This window comes from Diabrotica virgifera, chromosome 10 (assembly GCF_917563875.1).
Source record: "Diabrotica virgifera virgifera chromosome 10, PGI_DIABVI_V3a".
Taxonomy (NCBI): domain Eukaryota; kingdom Metazoa; phylum Arthropoda; class Insecta; order Coleoptera; family Chrysomelidae; genus Diabrotica; species Diabrotica virgifera.
Genome location: NC_065452.1, coordinates 122,826,670 through 122,847,576, shown reverse-complemented (window position 1 = coordinate 122,847,576; position 20,907 = coordinate 122,826,670). Strand labels below are relative to the sequence as shown.

Below are 20,907 nucleotides of genomic sequence, written 5' to 3'. Positions count from 1 at the left end.
CTCATCATTTGTAACATTCCATTTGTGTCTGGTCTTGTTTCTGCCGCATATGTTATAATAGTTATTATTGTTGTTTTATATATTTTGACTTTGCTTTCAGTATTTAGATATTTTTGTTCTTCCATTTCCATACGATTTATTTCAGGCATCCCGAAATTCTAGCTGCTTTCATTGTTCATTCTCTGACCTCGTTTGAGAGATTTCCATAGTTTGTTATTTCCGCTCCAAGATATTTGAAGTGATTCTGCTGTTCCACAGTTTTGAAGTCAATTTCCAATTTGCATCTTATCGGTTCTTTGGAAATTATTAGGCACTTAGTCTTCTCGGTGTTAATGAGCATATTTAGTTCTTTAGCTTTAGTATTAAATGCATACAGTAGCCTTTGGAGACTGTCTTCAGAATCGGCGATAAGGACAGCATCGTCAGCGTAGCAAACGACTCTAAAGAATGTGTTACCCATCTTAAATCCAGCTGTTCTGTTAAGGTTTTTTTATTATTAAATTAAATATGAAAGGGCTCAGTGAATCGCCTTGACGGATTCCTGTGTTTATGTCTTCTGTTATGTTGCTCTTATTTTTAGACAGGAGCTGATACATTTAAATTTGTTGGCAAATATGTTTTTTATTTATTGTACTCCAATAGCGAGCATAGTACCTATATATACCATGTGATGGATAATGTAATGAAATGTGCGAATCGGCTATGCTTAAATGGTTAGAAGACATAATATATCGTGGCTAATTTGATATCGTATTTATTTGTTTATTTATTTATTAGTTATAATATGAAACCATGTTAATGATATTTAATATGGCAATCTTGATATTGTATGAAATATCAGGTAACTTGACTATCAATTGATTTACATTTATTAAAACTATTGAAAATAAGAAAGATATATGAGTCAAATTAATAAAACCTTCAAATGTCTCAACCGAACGTGTGACTCGTGTGAAGTAACACTTAATATAAACAATGTAATAAGAGTCTAATATTTGAAGACAACAGCAGCATAATCAACACAAAAGACCTGAGTTTTGGTTGGATTTGCTTTTCCAATTTTTGTTCGACCTCTTCAAAGCTCGAACCTTGGGCTGTGACGCCAAGTCGTCTGCGTATTAGAAGTTTCTAGTAAAAGTTGGTGTTGGTTGATCATTGGTGTATAGGTAGAAAAGTATAGTTGCTAGTACGCTACCCTGAGCCCAGCCGTTTGTTTGGGCTTGCCAGCGACTTTTTCTCCTCAAGACTCGCGTAGAATCGACTATTTTGCAGTAGTATTTCCACTATTTTGATGAGTTGGTAGTCCTTAAAAATGGCGTAGACTTTCTACAGCAGGTTTCTGTGGTTGACGGTGTCGTTATGCGGTGCTAGTTATCTTTTTTTCTTCAAATCCGTTCTCGGTGTATTCCGTAAGAGCTAGAACTTGACTGGTGAAGGTCCTCCCAGGTCTGAAACCCGCTTGCTGTGGTATAATTTTGGAGTCAACCGGTGTCTCTATACTGTGCAGGATAAGTTTCATACAGTTTATATATATATATATATATATATATATATATAAAAACAAAATATGCACAAGATGGAATGCAATCATAGACACGTGTTTCTGACTTATTAGTCGTCATCAGTATGATATAGCTAAACAGGATATATATATATATATATATATATATATATATATATATATATATATATATATATATATATATATATGGCAGACAAGCGATATAGGGCGGTAACCCTTTTGCGTTTCTGGGTCTTTCCCAGGTTTTACTATAGCTATGACTTTTGCTTTCCTCCACAGTTTTGGTTTTTGGAATGTCGTTCGGCAGTTATTGAACAAGCATAGTATCCAGCTTTTTGTCACAGTTCCAAAATGTTTAACTTGCTCCACTCATATATCATCGACTCTTGCAGTTTTCCCATTTTTGAGTTAATTTAGTTCTTTATTCAGTTCTTTTCTGGTGAAAGGTGTGTCAAAATACCCATTTTTCGGTTCTTGGCGAGCTGTTTTGCGTGTGATGTTACGGTTGTCGTTAAAGGAAGTAGTTGATGATCTGGTTAGAAATAACGTTCGAAGAAAACATGTCCATACGCTCTAAAGTTTCTATCCATTTCTTCTGTAGAACTTCGCTCGGTGCTGTCATAAGGGAGGTGTCACAGTTTATTGTTTCCTCGCTAAATGGGTCTTTGTTGAATTTATGTTTCAAATCTGTTTAATGTGCATTTGGAGACATCTGATATACCTGGTAATAATTGTTTCGTGCACTCTCTTGGTATGTGCTGTTTAGACTCCCTCTGCATCATTTGTACGAAGGTTACGTATTTTTCAGGTGTTGGATATAGCGCTTTGAAGTTGCCTGATCTATATAGTATAAAGTTTAAAGATAAGGCTTCATTTTCATCGATAGTATTGTAACGTTCTTTAAATAAAACTAGCGGTTCGAATTTATATAAAAGTATTTATTTAGAAGTTTTCAATTCGGAATTATCTTATTAACTAACTCTATATTAACGACATCGGTCTTTATACAGGGTGTCCAGAAACTCTACCGACAAACGAAGACAGGAGATTCTTCAGATAATTTTAAGATAATTTAACCCAATTCACTTATTCCGAAAATGCTTCCTACTAAGGGAGCTAGAGCTCTTTGAAGATGGCGTCTTGTAATTAGTTTGTCTTAAATACCTCCAGAACGCTTTTATTTAGAAAAACAAAAATTGGTACGCGTATTTATCTTCAAGATATAAATCTAATCCATCCATTGCAAATTTCTATTACCGATCATAGGCGTCCGTTTTGGGTAGGGCAACGGTTATTTTATCGCATAACTTTTTTATCTATAACTTTTATTCATCTGTGACACTGGATTATTAAATTGTGAAGTATTCTACTCTTGTTTTAAATCGGCAGGACACACCGTTTTCTAGAAAAATCAGTTTTAAAATTTTTCACTTTTTGAATTAAAAAAAAATTTAAAAAAAACTGTTTAGAAAGACGAAAACTGGTGCAGTTATTTATATGCCAGAGATAAATCGATTTCATTAATTGCGAATTTCTAGTACTGGTCATAGGCGTCCGTTTTGGGTAGATCAACAGTTATTTTATAGCGTTAAACTCTTTTGTCTGGAATTTTTGAGCATTTTTGACACTAGATTATTAAATTACGAGGTATTCGAGTACTAAAAGTTACTCTTACTTTATGTTGGTAAAATACTTCGTTTTTTGTTGAAAAGTTCTTTCAATTTTTTTTTCAAATTCCAAAAACGAAAAACTTTCAAATCGATTTTTCTAGAAAACGGTGTGTCCTACCGACTTAAAGCAAGAGGACCTTTTATTACTAGAATACCTCACAATTTAATAATCCGGTGTCAAAAATGCATAAAAGTTAAGGACAAAAAGTTATGCGATAAAATACCTGTTGCTCTACCCAAAAGGGACGCCTATGACCGGTATTAGAAATTTGCAATGGATGGAATAGATTCATCTCTGAAAAGTAAATATGCATACCAATTTTCGTTTTTCTAAATAGAAGCGTTCTGGAGGTATTTAAGAAAAACTAATTTCATGACGCCATCTTCAAAGAGCTCTAGCTCCCTTAAGAAGCATTTTCGGACTAGGTGAATTGGGTTAAATTGTCTTAAAATTATCTGAGGAATCTCCTGTCTTCGTTTGTCGGTAGAGTTTCTGGACACCCTGTATAGATAAATATGTTATTCCAGAATCATCTAGAATGGTACGCCCATCTCTATTCATCGCTTCTATTCATCCCTCGCCTCTGGACGCTGTTCGAGAGAATTCTCTAGAGTCTAGGCTCTGCGTATCTTAGAATATAAAATAAACCAGGAAGAAGTACAATGCGAAATGACTTCTAGCCAGGAAGGAGGTTGCAAATAGCGATCAGCTGTCAGATTTGCTTTATATCTCCAGTGACGTACCTTTGAAAGAGGGAAGAAAAGAAATTCTTAACGATTTTATTACATCTTTGATGTTAAACAAACAGCTATAGATCAAGAGAAAATACGTATTAATATAATATTTTGTTGAGAAGTCAGTTAAATAACATTTTATTATACTAATAACTTCAGTTAATTGATTGCATATACAGGAGCTTTACCAGATGGTACGCCTATGCATACAGCTGATCCAATACACAAACACCTTCTACCTCGTTGACAAAAACTTATGAGTCATTCACAGACGTTCAAGATGGCCGATTCCGCTAGAAATTTAAGGTGTTGTTGATATATGACAGACTCTATCCTGTTTATTTTATATTCTAAGCCGCGTATCAGTCTGTCGAGTTGCAACCGTTATTTTAGGTCGGTCGAAATTAACTTTTCCGTTACAGTATAAAGATAAGACTTTTTTAAACACGCATATTAATTCTTCTTCTTGCTGGTACAATCCTGACCATTCCTAATCTGTGTATTTCAGATGAAACTTGCCGATCAGATGAGTTCACTTGCAAAAATGGTAAATGTATACAAAAACGATGGGTTTGTGATTTAGACAATGATTGTGGTGACAATTCAGACGAAATGAATTGTCCAAATATAACTTGTGCTTCTGAATTCCAATGCTCACAAAAATACTGTATAGCCGCGAAATGGAGATGCGATGGAGAGTACGACTGTCCTGACGGAAAAGATGAATTGGTAAGCCATTAAATGTCGTGACAAGACATCTCGTAACCCGACAGTTCGTAACCCCACAAATGATAACAGACAATTCATAACGGCGACAGTTTATTTTTGTTAACGTGGAAACTAAATTTTATTACTGTTGTAACTGTCGCGTTACGAGATACTATGGAACCATTAAATTAATGTGTATTTTCATCTAAACGTTTACTGTAATCAAATTCCTTATTCAGGGATGCCCTAAACAATCTAGTAAAATATCGTTCTGCCTGCCGGAAGAGGCTGAATGTCAAGATAAGTTCACATGCATTCACAAAGACTGGTTGTGTGATGGTACCAAAGATTGCCCGGATGGTTCCGATGAAGCTCCGGATCAGTGCTCAAATGTCACGTGTAGGGTAGACCAATTTAAATGCAGAGACAGGTCGTGTATCTTCGGACATCTTCACTGTGATGGAAACAAAAATTGTCCAGATGGCAGCGACGAAGAAAATTGTGGTAAGAATCTCTTCAAGCATTTCCACTGCTCAAAAATGCTTTTCTGTCAACAAAGACTGTCATTGATTTGGTTTCTCTTTAGATTTACCAGCTCCAAAATGTGATCCAAAGACTCACTTCGACTGTGGTGGAGGCCAGTGCATTCGATTTTCTCAAGTTTGTGATGGCCGCCAGGATTGTCCTGACTGGGAAGATGAACCAAAAGACCGATGTGGTGTCAACGAGTGCAATATAGATAACGGAGGCTGCTATCAAAAATGTGTCGACACCCCAGCATCGTTTTACTGTGATTGTGAAGTTGGATATAAACTTGTAGATAACAAAACGTGCAAAGGTTAGTCGCTTGGTTATTTACTACTAATTTCGGAGCCAGGGGGGTTGAGTATGCACTTTCCTGTGGGGGGTTGAGTATGATACTCAACCCACCTTGCTCCCAGACTAAATGCGTTAGTTTGGTCTAGTTTTCACCTTAGTGCTTATTGTTCCATTTTATATTTCAGATATTAATGAATGTGAGATACCAGGTACCTGCTCCCAGTTGTGTATAAACGATAAGGGTGGATTTAAGTGTGAATGTGAGAGTGGTTACATGAGGGATCCAAGAGACTTAACGAAATGCAAAGCAATAGAAGGTCACGCGTCTCTTCTGTTTGCCCGAAGAAGGGATATTCGTAAGATCTCTCTAGATCATCATGAGATGACCAGTATAGTGAATGAAACTAACTCAGCAACTGCTTTAGATTTTGTATTTAGAACAGGAATGATATTTTGGAGTGACATTACAGATAAGAAGATATACAAGGCTCCTATAGATGAAGGCAACGAAAAAACAACTGTAATAACCAACGACATAACAACATCTGATGGATTGGCTGTGGACTGGATCTACAATCATATCTACTGGACAGATTCCGGTAAAAATACCATAGAGCTTGCTAATTTTGATGGCAAGATGAGAAAAACTTTAATAAAAGATGGACTCGAAGAGCCACGAGCTATAGCGTTAAACCCCATGGAAGGCTGGATCTTCTGGACGGATTGGGGCACTGTTCCTAAAATAGAACGCGCTGGTATGGATGGTTCTCATAGACAAACTATTGTAAGTTTCGACGTCAAATGGCCAAATGGCTTAACACTTGATTTAGTGAAACGGAAAGTGTATTGGGTAGATGCCAAGCTGAATTCTATCTCCTCTTGCGATTACAACGGGCGAAATAGAAGACTTATTCTCTTTTCGACTGATGCATTGAAGCACCCGTTTTCTATAACATCGTTCGAGGACTGGGTTTATTGGACTGATTGGGATAAAGCGGCTGTTTTCAAAGCTAACAAATTCACTGGTAAAGATGTTCAGCCTGTTACAGCTACAGAAATGGTAAATATAGTTTTATATATGTCAAGTTATTTTTACGGATCTATTTATATGGACTAATTGATTGTTCGTATGGAGGGGGGTAAGTCCAAGTAATGAAGCTTACAATAGGACAAAACCTCGCAAGTTTTACAGAATGGATCGATTTGCTTGAAAATTTGAAAATACGTAGTGGATAGTCCAAGGATCAAAATCTATATGATGCCGAAAGGCGCTTTTACCATGGGGGTGGTTGCCACCCCATCTCGGGGGTGGAAATTTTTTATTATATTTTGATCGCTAAAGTTGGTAAAAACATTTATTCTAAGCAAAAAACGTTCTATACATTTTTTTGATAAAATTAATACTTTTCGATTTATTCGCTATCGAAAGTGTTAGCTTTATATCTAAAAAATCAATGTTTTTAATCAGTTTTCTGCTAATAACTCAAAAACTTTTTGTTTTATCAAAACAACTTTGCTTAACGAAAATGTACCTTTTGAAAAAATGAACAAATCCGGATTTCTTAAATTTTCTTTAAAACCAATAGTAATAGAGCTATACTTTTTTATATGTTAGCTCTTCTTCGTCAAATGCTAAATATTGTAGATTCATAGTCAAACGACGAGAAAACTATGCATTTTTCGAGAATAACTTGTTCAAACTAATTTAAAGTATTTAAAAATATCTATCCCCAGCAATAAAAAAAGTCTCTAGCTCAAAAATTAAGTGACTCATAATGAAAAGAATGTCAGTCCCTATTTTTTTCAGTAAAAAAGTCATCGGAAACAACCCCCTAATCACCACCCTAAATAAAATTAGTCATTGACCTTATTTGGTCTTCTTTATTTATGTATTATTAATAGGTTCTAGAAGTTTGATCGGCTTAAAATGATTAGTTTAAAAAAAAAATGAGTTAAAAGCGAATAACTAATTTTTATAGTTTGGTAAGAAATGCCTTTTTCTTCAGAATAGAAAGATTAGCATCAGAGATACGAAAAAATTTTTAAATATGAAATTGTAGCCTATTGGATACCCAAGAACTTGGTTTGCAAAAATTTTTCTACGGCAAAAATTGAGTGAGCTATTGACAATTAAAACTTGTAATAACATGCAAAAACCACCTTTACCAACCCTTTCAAAGTCATCTCTTTTTGAGACTGAGGGTTTTAAAACGATTTAATATTAATAGCCTTATAGATCTCATAAAAACCTATAAAATTCTTTGTCACCAAACTTTCTCACCAAACATAAAAAATAAAAAAGTTACGGTTAAAAAATCAATATATTTTTTTGAAAAAAAAAAGAAATCCAATTGGAAGCATAATAATGTACGTTGGCGGTGTTTTTAGTCATTAGCCCTATTCATTCTTCTTTATTTATGCATTATTAATAGATTCTAGAAGTTTGACTGGCTTATAATGATTAATTTTTAAAAAACTGGAGTTAAAAGCGAATAACGAATTTTTGTAGTTTGGTAAAAAATGCCATTTTCTTCATAATAGAAAGATTAGCATCAGAGATACGAAAAAATGTTTAAATATGAAATTGTAGATTAATAAATTCCCAACAGGGTTTAAAAAAATTTTTCTACGGCACAAATTGAGTGAATCGTAAATGAGCACCTATATCGAAAAACATTGATTTCTTATATGAAACTCTGAAACTTACACTTTCGATAGCGAATAAATGGAAAACTATTAATTTTACCAAAAAAATGTATAGAACATATTTTGCTTATAATGAATGTTTTTATCAACTTTTGCGGTCAAAATATAATAAAAAATGTCCACCCCCCAAAATGGGGTGTCAAGCGCCCCCATGGTAAAAACGCCCTTCGGCATCATATAGGTTTTGATCCTTGGACTATCGACTACTTATTCTCAAATTTTCAAGAAAATGGATCCATTCTGTAAAAATTTCGAGGTGAAAAGCTTCAGTTCCTGGACTAATGGTTTGAAATCAACATTTCAAGCACAGTTTTGTGAATTTCGGTGGCAAATGTTTAGAGACACCTCCAAAAAAATGGATTTTGTGGTGGACATCAGAACTGGTCATTGGATCATGTTAAACAAAAAATTCAAAAAATTTTATTAGGTTATGAGTTTTTCGAGGTAACCTTTTGAGTTTTTTTAGATTTAACGGTTTTATAGTTTTTTGTATGACTCAGAAATCAAAATAACAAAATTTTTTGTTACAAAAAGGTGAAAATCAACATATTTATTATTAAAACTTTAAAATGGGAGTAAACCCTGTAGTTGGGTGTATACCTTCAATATAACAACGTGGAATGAAGTAAACACTTCTGTTGTATGTAGGCATATATGAATTTATTAAAAATCCTTAAAATTTATCCACGAAGGAGTGGAAGTACAAAACGTTTTCGATCAAACTGAACATCATCAGTGTAAACGTCCAGTGTACAAGTAATTGAAACTAGCCACTTCAATAGGTATAAAAACCTCAAAAATACATTATTGTTACATTCTATAATGAAAAGTGGTCGACATTAAGTCGATGTCTTAAGATTTAAAGATCAAATGTGAATGTATTTCATCCTTGCTCGAAAATTGCACAAGGTAAGTACTTGTGTTCAGGTGAGAGGTTACGAACCAACAGAGTTGGTACACAAGTACTTACCTTGTGCAATTTTCGAGCAAGGATTAAAAACATTCACATTTGATCTTTAAATCTTAAGACATCGACTTAATGTCGACCACTTTTCATTATAGAATGTAACAATAATGTATTTTTGAGGTTTTTATACCTATTGAAGTGGCTAGTTTCAATTACTTGTACACTGGACGTTTACACTGATGATGGTCAGTTTGACCGAAAACGTTTTGTACTTCCACTCCTTCGTGGATAAATTTTAAGGATTTTTAATAAATTCATATATGCCTACATACAACAGAAGTGTTTACTTCATTCCACGTTGATATTTATTATTGTTATACTAAAAATAAATTTATAACAAATTTTATCTTGACAGTCTTACCTCACGAAATTTCTAAAGAAAACATATAAAAAATTCCAGTTGGATCGGTCAACTAGTTTTTGAGTTACAATGCCCACCGCAATTGATAAAAGCAGTTTTGAGAAAAACGTTGAAAGTTTTAACAACTTTTATTTTCAATTTGTTTTTTGTCTGTCAAATCGTAAAGTGATTCACACCGGAATATGTTTTTGAATCGCGAAGTAATTTACAAAAGAGAACAGCTGTTGAACGTTTCTCACTACGCTCAAGCGATCTGGCGCGAAACTGCTGCAATGCGAGTCGAAGGTAGGGACATTCAACATGCTGTATTTTCCCGTAATTTTGCTCCAATAGATCTGAAATTTTCAGAGAGTATTCTTGAAGTTATGTACTTTCATTTAAAATAATAAAAAAAAATCGAAAATTTCAAAATTTTCAAACCATACCTCCCTCGTAATTGTCCTATTCTTTTATTGATATTTCTAGTTACAAATATTCAGTTTTTCTTAAAAAAATATAGGCTTTCTAGGTCTAAGAAAAGGACAAATCAATTATTATCGTAGTTTAATATTTTGGTCTAGAATAAAAGAATCTTTATTTCAAATAATTTTAAAAAACTCATACAGAAGTAAAAACTTCAAATTGTATACTGGTATAAAATTGTTTATTAAAAACTATCTAAAATGTCATCCAAATGAATTGCAAAACGTTTTCGTTCTAATTCAGAACATCTTCAGTGCCTAGAATGAAGTATTACCACGTTAGATTAAAGCAAAAAGGTTAAAATTGTGACTGTTAAAAAGAAAAAACATGTGGGAATACTTCCATTCTGCTGAGTAGTTGGAACTAGCACACTATTTAAAGTGGTAACCCCATAATATATGGTTTACATATTATATTTTAATAAAATCTCTTAGTCGTTTACAATCGATGACGTCACACATTGAACCATGAAATATACCCGCCTTAAATCTAAAAATCCATAAGTTTTTCTGGAATAGAGAGTTGCTAATTTAGACTTTATAGACAATAGATTCTAATATTTAAATAATTTAAATTGCATTTTCAGACATTTATTAACAACCATTATATTTTACTACAAATCCAAAGTTAAAACTACACTTTTTGAAGTTCTCAATAAAAAATTTGCTTTATCCTGTCATGTCACTTCACTCCTGTCATATTGAATGTCCATTTCCTATTTTATCAGTTGGTCTGTTCCCATTGAACTGGCAAGTACCTAGTATTTTTGAGCAGGAAAACATGTTGCCTTTTGAGCTTGTATTCAAATAAATCTAACAACATCGACTTGTAGTCACCAGATTTTATTAAAATATATTATGTAAACCATATATTTTGGGGTTAACACTTTAAATAGTGTGGTAGTTCCAACTACTCAGCAGAATGTAAGTATTCCCACATGTTTTTTCTTTTTAACAGTCACAATTTTAACCTTTTTGTTTTAATCTAACGTGGAAATACTTCATTCTAGGCACTGAAGATGTTCTGAATTAGAACGAAAACGTTTTGCAATCCATTTGGATGACATTTTAGATAGTTTTTAATAAACGATTTTATACTAATATACAATTTGAAGTTTTTACTTCTGTATGAGTTTTTTAAACTATGGTATACAGCCAATAGGGATGTTCACTAATTTTTAAATATAGTTAAATTCAATAGATTACAATGTATATAAAAACGTTACAATCATAAAACTGTTTAAAAATGTATATTTTTTAAGATAAATGAGTTCATAATGTTGATTTTCTTGGAGGCTAGAAAAACGGTACCCTGCAGCGAGGCTACGGTCTGTGACGTCAGCAATCGTAACGTCTTTGATCGACGACTAGTTTTGTATACTTATTTACTCGGTGTATTTGAATGTGCGCAGTTTTTTACGTATTTAATTATTAAAAATAAAGCCAAATAAGTGGTGTTTTGTTCCTGGGTGTGTAAATACATCAAAAAACAGTTCTGACAAGATTTTTATTACCGTTCCAGCCAATTTAAAACAGAAAAAGAAATGGTTTGTTGCAGCTAGAACTTAAAATAACTAACTTAAAGAACTAACTTAAAATAAAATAAACATTATAGAAGTTTTCCAGAGACTTTCGGCCCTTGGTAATAATGTAATTGTTCTTTCTGCATTTACATTTTTCAAAAATACTTATTAGTTTTCTCAGGATTCGAAAAAAATGAATGAATTTAAATAGCATTGGACCAAGATTTTGCACCTACCCCCTTAAAGAGTAAATGAAAAAGTTTCGAGACCTCAAATTTGTATTCCTTAAACTGGGATATTCCTAAAAACGGGATTCTAATAATACATACAGTAAAAGTAAACCTTGAAATAACTACATGTGGATGTAGGTATGACTTTATATTATATTAAAATCATTAATAATTTAGTGAAAAGATTGGTTGAAATGAAAATGTATAATACCCAAGTTCAAAAATATTTTTTACCTTGGAACAGTTGTCAACTCGAAATACGAAACAACCGAAATAAGACCTAGAGTTGAAAAGGACATAGCAACATTTAACAACATGCATGAGAAATATTTTCACCCATTGCGACATAATATCTCTCCCACTAAAAATGCGGCTGCTAAAATGTTATTATTTCCGGTCTTGCTATATGGCGCAGAGGCCTGGGCAATAATGGAAACATTAATGAAAAAGCTAGAGGCATTCGAGATGTGGGTGTACCCACGTATCCTCAAAATATCCTGGGCGACCCACACCAACGTACAGGTATTGCGTCGAATGGGAAAACAAAAAGAAATCTCTTTTACAATTAAGAAACGAATTCTTAAATATTTCGGTCATATCATGAGGCATGATAAATCTCGTATACTCCAACTGATAACGCAAGGTAAAATAGAGAGCAAACGCGGACCCGGAAGAAAAGACACTCATGACTTAAAAATTTACGCCAATGATTTGGACAAAAATCGATCAAGTTATTCAGAAACGCCTCAAATGAAATTAAAATTGCCATGATGATAGCCAACGTCCACAACGGACAAGGCACATGAAGAAGAATAAAAATATTTTTAATACACTTTTAACCAAGGTAAAGTAATAACCAGCCAATGTATGTATACAATATGCATGCGTACAATGCATGCATACAACTTTCTCTATTTTTTTTGTGGAGTATTAAGCATTTATTTTTTTAGCTTAAAGAAGACATGGAAAATTATATGGAATATACACTCAGTAAAGCTGTGGTAGATTTATTTTTTTACAAGATGCCAATAAATCATACACCATTGTTACATCTACACTACAGTCGGTAGTTTATACGAATCGGCTTTCTGAAAACCTTCTTCCCTTTTATTTGTTTATTTTTGTAAAACCCAAAATATGTCCTTACAAACAGTCTATCCACGTTAAACTAAACAAATTCACTATAAAACTCCACTTTAACCCTGATAAAACAAGAAGAGAACAAAATAAAATGACCTGAAACGTCAAACAGGTAAACAGTAACACTATGAGAATGGCGCGCGCTTGGGGTATGCAACTAGTGACGTCAGGCCAATAGAGAAGCGTTCTTGAAATTTAAAATAATGCTAGATTTCTAATAAAGATTTTTTATAGAAAGGCTTTTTCAATTTTGTTGAAATTTTGGACAATTATTCCTAGGGTGTTTCTTAATCGTTTTACATGTTTGAAATGACTTTTTAATTTTTTGTGAACATCCCTATTATTGGGATTTTCCCATTGATTTTAAAGTAATTTAAAGTTATAAACTTGTTGATTTATGTGTCTATATTAACGTCTAGATTCAAAACCCGATGGTGATTCACGTTTACCATCCATATAGACAACCGGACGGTGAAAACCATTGCCAGGCTGTCAATGGCCATTGTTCCCATCTGTGTCTACCAGCTCCACAGATCAACGCAATGTCTCCGAAAATTTCGTGTGCCTGCCCTGATTCCCTGAGAATGTTAGACGACGGCCTGACATGTGTCCAGGATGGTAAGATTCATGAATATGTATATAGCTGGTTACAGGAAATCGTATCTCCAATAATTCATGTGAATATGTTAACATACCGTTTAATAGTTTAATTAAATTTCAATTTAGCAAATATAGGGTTTAAAGGGTATGTTCCACACTTTACTAATGCATTCAGCTCTTTTTTGAGTTAAATAACAAAATGAGAAATTTAAATTACTCTAGTTTCATCTATGCACCCCTGTGCATAAATATGCAGATATTTTTTGCAAAAGAGACTACCCTTGGAGAAAAGAACAGGCTCTTCCTTATATTTGGTAATATCAAAACACCATTCTCCCAGAACTCACATTTTTGTTAGAGGCCATTAATCTGCAGTTTCTTTGCTCTCAATTTTCTTCGAGCTTCTCAAAATAATATTTATTTTCAGCTTTAACTTTATCGTTATCTATGTAACAGTGTTATCTATGTAACAGCCATTCTTTAAGTTTAGAAACAAGAAAAGTCGCACGGAACTAAATCTGGTGGATACCGTAGGTGTTCGTTCCAATTAGTGTAATTTTATCATTTCTATCTTTTTCTCTTTAAAAGTTATCTCATTTTTCTGTTTTTGTGGAGACCACAGGATGGGAGAAAGAATTGTTAGTAAGGAAGGACATACTTTTTAATACCAAAGTTGTAATTACATTTTTATTGGGGATATCCTCTTTGTATATTTTTTAAACAAGAATCGCTAACTTGACATTAGAATCCTGCCTGTTATTGTTTAGTTCTGACGTTTGTACTTATACATCTTAGTGATTTTTGTTTCGGTTGTACCATAGACGTTCAGCATGAATTAGTATATGTTTTATTTATATTTTTGACATTATTTTAAGCACTTTTTGTTTATTAACAGAAAACTTTACTGCATCTACCTCGAATTCCGTGATAAATCCTGAAATAACCACCATATCTGTAGAATTTATACCAGACAGTAAGTATAATCTCCATCTTTTTTTAGATAAGGGCTTAAAGGATAAATTGACTAACAATCATTTAATTTTCTTGCTTTATCTCACAATTGACTGCCACTTCGTTAAAAAACCATTAGTTGGCAACACTGCGCCAAAGAATTAAAGTAAAATAGCTGCGCTTCCATCCCGGTCTACTGGAATAATTTTACATCGCTCATATTTAGTATTTTTTAAATTCCAAAGGCTGTTTAAGTCAAAGAAACTGAAGATATCGGCGACTGAAAGATTTCTATATACAAACAAATGGACGGTTTTTGCCAAAAACAAGTTTATAATTTGTGAATTGTACAGAAATTGAAAGCGTAGAAATAAAATGGGTCGAGTCGATGGCTCAAAGGCCTGACAAAGTGAGTAGGTTCGTGGTTAAAGCCATAAACTATCCAGAGAAATATTTCAAACGCAGCAGCAGCATTAAGATGTTAGAAAAACGAAACATACTGGACAAAAATGGAAAAAATAGGAGTGGAGCCACATGCTATGTAGAGGAATATGTCAAACACAACAGCAGTAGTATTAAGACGTTTAAAAACCCAAGTATGTCTACAGAAATTAAATGAAGAATATAGGAGAAAGATACATAGAAAGAAACAAAGGAAAATATTACAATGAATTAAACGATCACTTACAGTGGCGTAGCTGACAGGCCCGCTGGGTCCGCAAGGAGGGGCCCCTTAAAGCCTTCAAGCTTAATACTTCTACTATCTTTAAATTGGGGACCAAAACATATTTTCCTAATAAGCATCAAAATAGGGAATTTGGAAAGAAATAATGAAGCGGGTAATTGATGTAACTCTTACTGTTTTCGGGTGCCCTTTTAGTCCAGAAAGCCACTGCGCATCCGCTAGGAAAAATATTCTGATTCGGATTTTTTGCAAAATATTACTCAAAAAGGACTCCTTTTAACAAATTTGCATGTTGCCAGGACCAAAAGGTGGTCAAAAATTTTTTAAACGTTTTTTTTTGTTTTTTTTTTCCTAAAATTATTTTTTTTGCATGGAAAAAAGTTTTTTTAGGTTTTTTGGATAATTCCAAACAGAAAAGGTCTTTAGTGACTTTTCTCTAAAAATGATAGTTTTTGACATATAAGCGATTAAAAATTGAAAAATTGCGAAATCGGCCATTTTTAACCCTCAAAAACTATGTGAAAAACTGAAAATTTGAATGTTGCCAAGGTAGGTAGATATTAATACTATTACGAAGCAAGTTTTCAATCCTAATAGCAAATAATTAATATTGAAAAATATCAAAAATCACTAAAAGATTTTTAAATTGAAAACTTACTGGTACATCCCCATGTATACGCCTCCAAGACTTCTACAATTTGCAAGTCATATGGATGCTGCAGTAAAGACGATAGGGAAGGAATTCTAAACCTTGCAATTCAAATCCCCCGTCTGCAGCCGGCTAGGAACTGAAAGATGCACCATAGTTACTCTACTGAGTAATACGAAAATAAAATAATAAAAATGTGTACCATTTTTATTCGGCTGCAATACGAAGGAAAAACAATCTTACTTTTTAATTAGAATAAGGAGTGCAGCCAGTCCCTTTAACTGCAGTTTTCTGCTCTTATTGGAGCGTCATCAGAAGGAACGTAGGCACTGTTCTCCTTAATCCAATCAAATTGCATCGAAAGGTTTTCCCAAATATTGCAGCCAAAGTGATGGTAATGGGTGGCTAGCGCCATCTGGCCGTAAAAATACGAAGCAAGTTTTCAATCCTAATAGCAAATAATTAATATTGAAAAATATCAAAAATCACTAAAAGATTTTTAAATTGAAAACTTACTGGTACATCCCCATGTATACGCCTCCAAGACTTCTACAATTTGCAAGTCATATGGATGCTGCAGTAAAGACGATAGGGAAGGAATTCTAAACCTTGCAATTCAAATCCCCCGTCTGCAGCCGGCTAGGAACTGAAAGATGCACCATAGTTACTCTACTGAGTAATACGAAAATAAAATAATAAAAATGTGTACCATTTTTATTCGGCTGCCATACGAAGGAAAAACAATCTTACTTTTTAATTAGAATAAGAAGTGCAGCCAGTCCCTTTAACTGCAGTTTTCTGCTCTTATTGGAGCGTCATCAGAAGGAACGTAGGCACTGTTCTCCTTAATCCAATCAAATTGCATGGTACATAAATTGCATAAAAATGGTACACATTTTTATTATTGTAGGTAGATATTCTTTAAACATCGATTGATGAAATCCCGAAGAGTTTTTTGCAATACAATATTCAAAACTCCTTTGTTTTTTAATTGCTAATCAAACGTGCGCGACACTATTTTACACCGACAGTATGGTGCAAATGAAAGGAATAAATTCGTTATTTCGTAAACCGGCGCGCGTAAGGAAACATCCCGAAACAGGTCGATTTTTTATTTTTAAGTTATGATATTGTGGCATATATGGTATACTAGTGACGCCATCCGTCTGGGCGTGATGACGTAATCGATGACTTTTAAATGAGAATAGGGGTCGTGTGGTAGCTCACTTGAAAGGTTTTTCAATTCTCTATTCAGTAATGTAAACATTTACATAATTAAAAGACTAAGTTTTCACTCTAATGGCATATAACATATCCCACCAGAATGAAAACAATGGGAACCTTCTCTGGTTACACCTCCGAGGCTTCTACAATTTGCAAGCCATACGGATGCTGAGACTAAGGAAGATGAGGGAATTCTACAATTTACAATTCACGTCACATCTGCTCAGCGCGGTAAAGTTCCAACGAGTTTTTGATTTACATAATTATTTATACAGGGTGTCCTTCTACTTCTTTTTTTGTCAAATAATTTAATTTATTAAAAATTTTTTGGACACCCTGTATAAACAATTATGTAAATGTTTATATTACTGAATAGAGAATTGAAGAACCTTTCAAATGAGCTAGCACACGACCCCTATTCTCATTTAAAAAAATGATCGATTACGTCATCACGTCCAGATTGATGACGTCACTAGTATACCATATATGCCACAATATCATAACTTAAAAATAAAAATCGACCTGTTTCGGGATTTTTCCTTAAAGTCGCCGGTTTACGAAATAACGAATTTATTCCTTTCATTTGCACCATACTGTCGGTGGAAAATAGTGTCGCGCACGCTTGATTAGCAATTGAAAAACAAAGGAGTTTTGAATATTGTATTGCAAAAAACTCTTCGGGATTTCATCAATCGATGTTTAGAGAATATCTACCTACCTTGGCAACATTCAAATTTTCAGTTCTTCACATAATTTTTGAGGGTTAAAAATGGCTGATTTCGCAATTTTTCAATTTTTAATCGCTTACTTATATTGTCAAAAACAATTATGTAAATGTTTATATTACTGAATAGAGAATTGAAGAACCTTTCAAATGAGCTAGCACACGAGCCCTATTCTCATTTAAAAAAAATCATCGATTACGTCATCACGTCCAGATGGATGACGTCACTAGTATACCATATATGCCACAATATCATAACTTAAAAATAAAAATCGACCTGTTTCGGGATTTTTCCTTAAAGTCGCCGGTTTACGAAATAACGAATTTATTCCTTTCATTTGCACCATACTGTCGGTGGAAAATAGTGTCGCGCACGTTTGATTAGCAATTAAAAAACAAAGGAGTTTTGAATATTGTATTGCAAAAAAGTCTTCGGGATTTCATCAATCGATGTTTAAAGAATATCTACCTACCTTGGCAACATTCAAATTTTCACTTTTTCACATAGTTTTTGAGGGTTAAAAATGGCCGATTTCGCAATTTTTCAATTTTTAATCGCTTACTTATATTGTCAAAAACTATCATTTTTAGAGAAAAGTCACTAAAGACCTTTTCTGTTTGGAATGATCCAAAAACCTAAAAAAACTTTTTTCCATGCAAAAAAAAATAATTTTAGGAAAAAAACAAAAAAAAACGTTTAAAAAATTTTTGACCACCTTATGGTCCTGGCAACATGCAAATTTGTTAAAAGGAGTCCTTTTTAAGTAATATTGTGCAAAAAATCCGAATCAGAATATTTTTCCTAGCGGATGCGCAGTGGCTTTCTGGACTATTTAGCGTTTCGTACTTTCGTGGACATGTTGGTAGTTTAGACGAAAGTGAATCCCAAAAAGGTAATTTTTCTCGGTGGTTCTTTTACTATAGCTAAATATGATCCTGTTTTAGCTAAATTAATCAATAAAACAATAACTTAAAAAAACAAATTACTTGGGCCCCCAAATACAAAACGAAGTTATAAATTTGCTGGCTCAAGAAACTGAAAACAAATTGATTAATTTAAAAAAAAATGTTTTTATTCAATAATTCTTGATACCACTCAAGATATTTCGAAACACGATCAGCTTAATTTTATTTTCCGGCATGTAACTTGCGATGAAAATAATGAAAGTTTTTTGGGATTTATTCGCATGTTAAAATAAAGTGCAGAAGGTCTTGAAAATGAAATTTTAAAATTTATGCAATCAAAGCACCTTTCCGTACACAACCTAAACCTAGTGTTGAATGATGCCGTTGTTGGTGTACAGTAGTTGGTTTTTTTAAGATATAATTAAAAGATTATGTTTTTTTAGTGCAAGTATTAAAAGATAGGATGTACTGTTACTATTTATTATTATGACTTTGGATCCATCGCGTTTGCGAACACTTAAAATAGTGGAGTCACTGAAGGTGGATGTGAGCTATTACCTCCGATTTCGTTGAACCTCCATCGATTTGCATGAAAATTGGTGAGGTGATAGAGGATATCTCAAGGAACAAAGGTGACATGGTGCCAACTTGCGCGTTTACCCTGGGGTTGGATGCCACCCCTTCTCGGGGGTGAAAATTATTTTATTAAAAGTAACCCCATAATTCGATAGAGGGGCAAATTTCCAGCAAAATTTGTTATATAAAGTTATTAAAATAAATCAAAACTTTGTAAGTTATTAAAGATCAAATATTTTAATTTTTCTTGAGAAAAATTCATGTTTTTAACCAATTTTTCATCAATAACTCAAAAAGTGTAAGTTTTTACAAAAAAGTTATTATTATCAAAATTGAAGCTAATAAAAAATGAAACAAACCTCTTACTAGAAAAACCTTTTAATGATACATAAAAGTGAGTTATAGGTAATTGAATGTATATGTTTTTCGGCGAGTAAAAAACTCTAAATATTCAAGCTAAAATAACGCGACATTGATGCATTTTATAACATAAACTTATTAAACATTTGTCAAAGTACTTAAAAATATCTATCAAATGAGCCCCCGAACATGTTGATAGCGTTAAAATTTATGCTCCAAATTTTTTTCAAAATTTATCTTTTAAAAATTTTTCCAAAAAATGGTATTGTTTTTTTTTAATAACTCCGTTCGTGTTTACGTTATCAGGTTCATATAAAAACTATTTGAAAGTTAATTCCAAGTGCTATTTAAGCACTTTGAACCTAATATTTTAAACCCCTTACTTATTTTAAAATAAAAGGTTAAACGGCCCCGGTTGCATGGTTCCCACAGCAAAATTTAAGATTTAAGCGTTTCTATCTCGGTTATTTTTTACCCTATAGAAATAGTAAAACAGGTAAAATATTTGGCACAGAAAAAACTAAAATTTGGTTGTATATAATTTTTTACGTATATTGAGTATTTTTGGAGTACATATCAAAATAATATGAGAATTACAATAATTTTAAAAATTATGATTTTTTTAAATTATATCTTTTTTTTAAATATGCATTCTAAACCGGTCAAAATCATCGAAAACATTACTTATGCTAATATAAAGAAGTTCTTCTAAGGATTACTTACTTACTTACTTACTTAAGCCGTCCTCTTGTACCTTACGGTGTCGAGGTAAGTGGAGAAATGAGACGTCTCCATGCCTTTCGGTCGGTAGCTAGTCTTTCTGCTTCTCTCCACCCAATATTTCTTTTTCCGCAAGCCTTTCCAATATTTGCATTCCACGTTCTTGCTGGCCTGCCTCTTCTTCGTTTGTTGTCAGATGCCGCTTTCCATAACCTCTTTACAGTTCTACCTTCACTCATTCTCGCCATATGTCCGAACCACGATAACTGTTTCGTTTCAAGTCTGTCTAAGGTCCTTCCAACACCGCACCTTTCACGTATGTCTTTATTTCTTATACGATCACGTCTGGTCACCCCGGATACCGTACGTAAATATCGCATTTCGCATGCTTCTAAGGATTACTATAAATTTTAGTTTTTGTGGAAATGGCCGTATGTTTTATTTTTCACTTTTTCCTAAAAAATTCGAAACGGTTCTTTTATTTTTATTATAACTTACTTAATTTTGACGCTATTACCTTGCTCTGAAGCTCATTGAATAGGTATTCCGAAGTACTTTGACAAATGTTTAGCAGGAATATTTTATACATTGCATCGTTTTCCCGTTATTTAAACTTGAATACTTAGATTTAAGCACTCGTCGAAAAAAATACACATTCAATTGCCAATAA

The 20,907-nt window shown here is 33.2% G+C and overlaps 1 protein-coding gene across 3 annotated transcripts in view; it reads left to right on the top strand.

The window, feature by feature from the left end:
- LOC114333534 (very low-density lipoprotein receptor-like) overlaps positions 1–20,907 on the top strand; it is a 368,105-nt gene that overhangs the window by 312,336 nt on the left and 34,862 nt on the right. For all 3 annotated transcript variants that reach the window (XM_028283417.2, XM_028283416.2, XM_050663351.1), the window contains 6 exons: positions 4,436–4,656; positions 4,875–5,139; positions 5,222–5,473; positions 5,640–6,514; positions 13,262–13,460; positions 14,338–14,415. In XM_028283417.2, the coding sequence (XP_028139218.1) occupies positions 4,436–4,656; positions 4,875–5,139; positions 5,222–5,473; positions 5,640–6,514; positions 13,262–13,460; positions 14,338–14,415 (1,890 nt within the window). The remainder of the gene's footprint in view (positions 1–4,435; positions 4,657–4,874; positions 5,140–5,221; positions 5,474–5,639; positions 6,515–13,261; positions 13,461–14,337; positions 14,416–20,907) is intronic.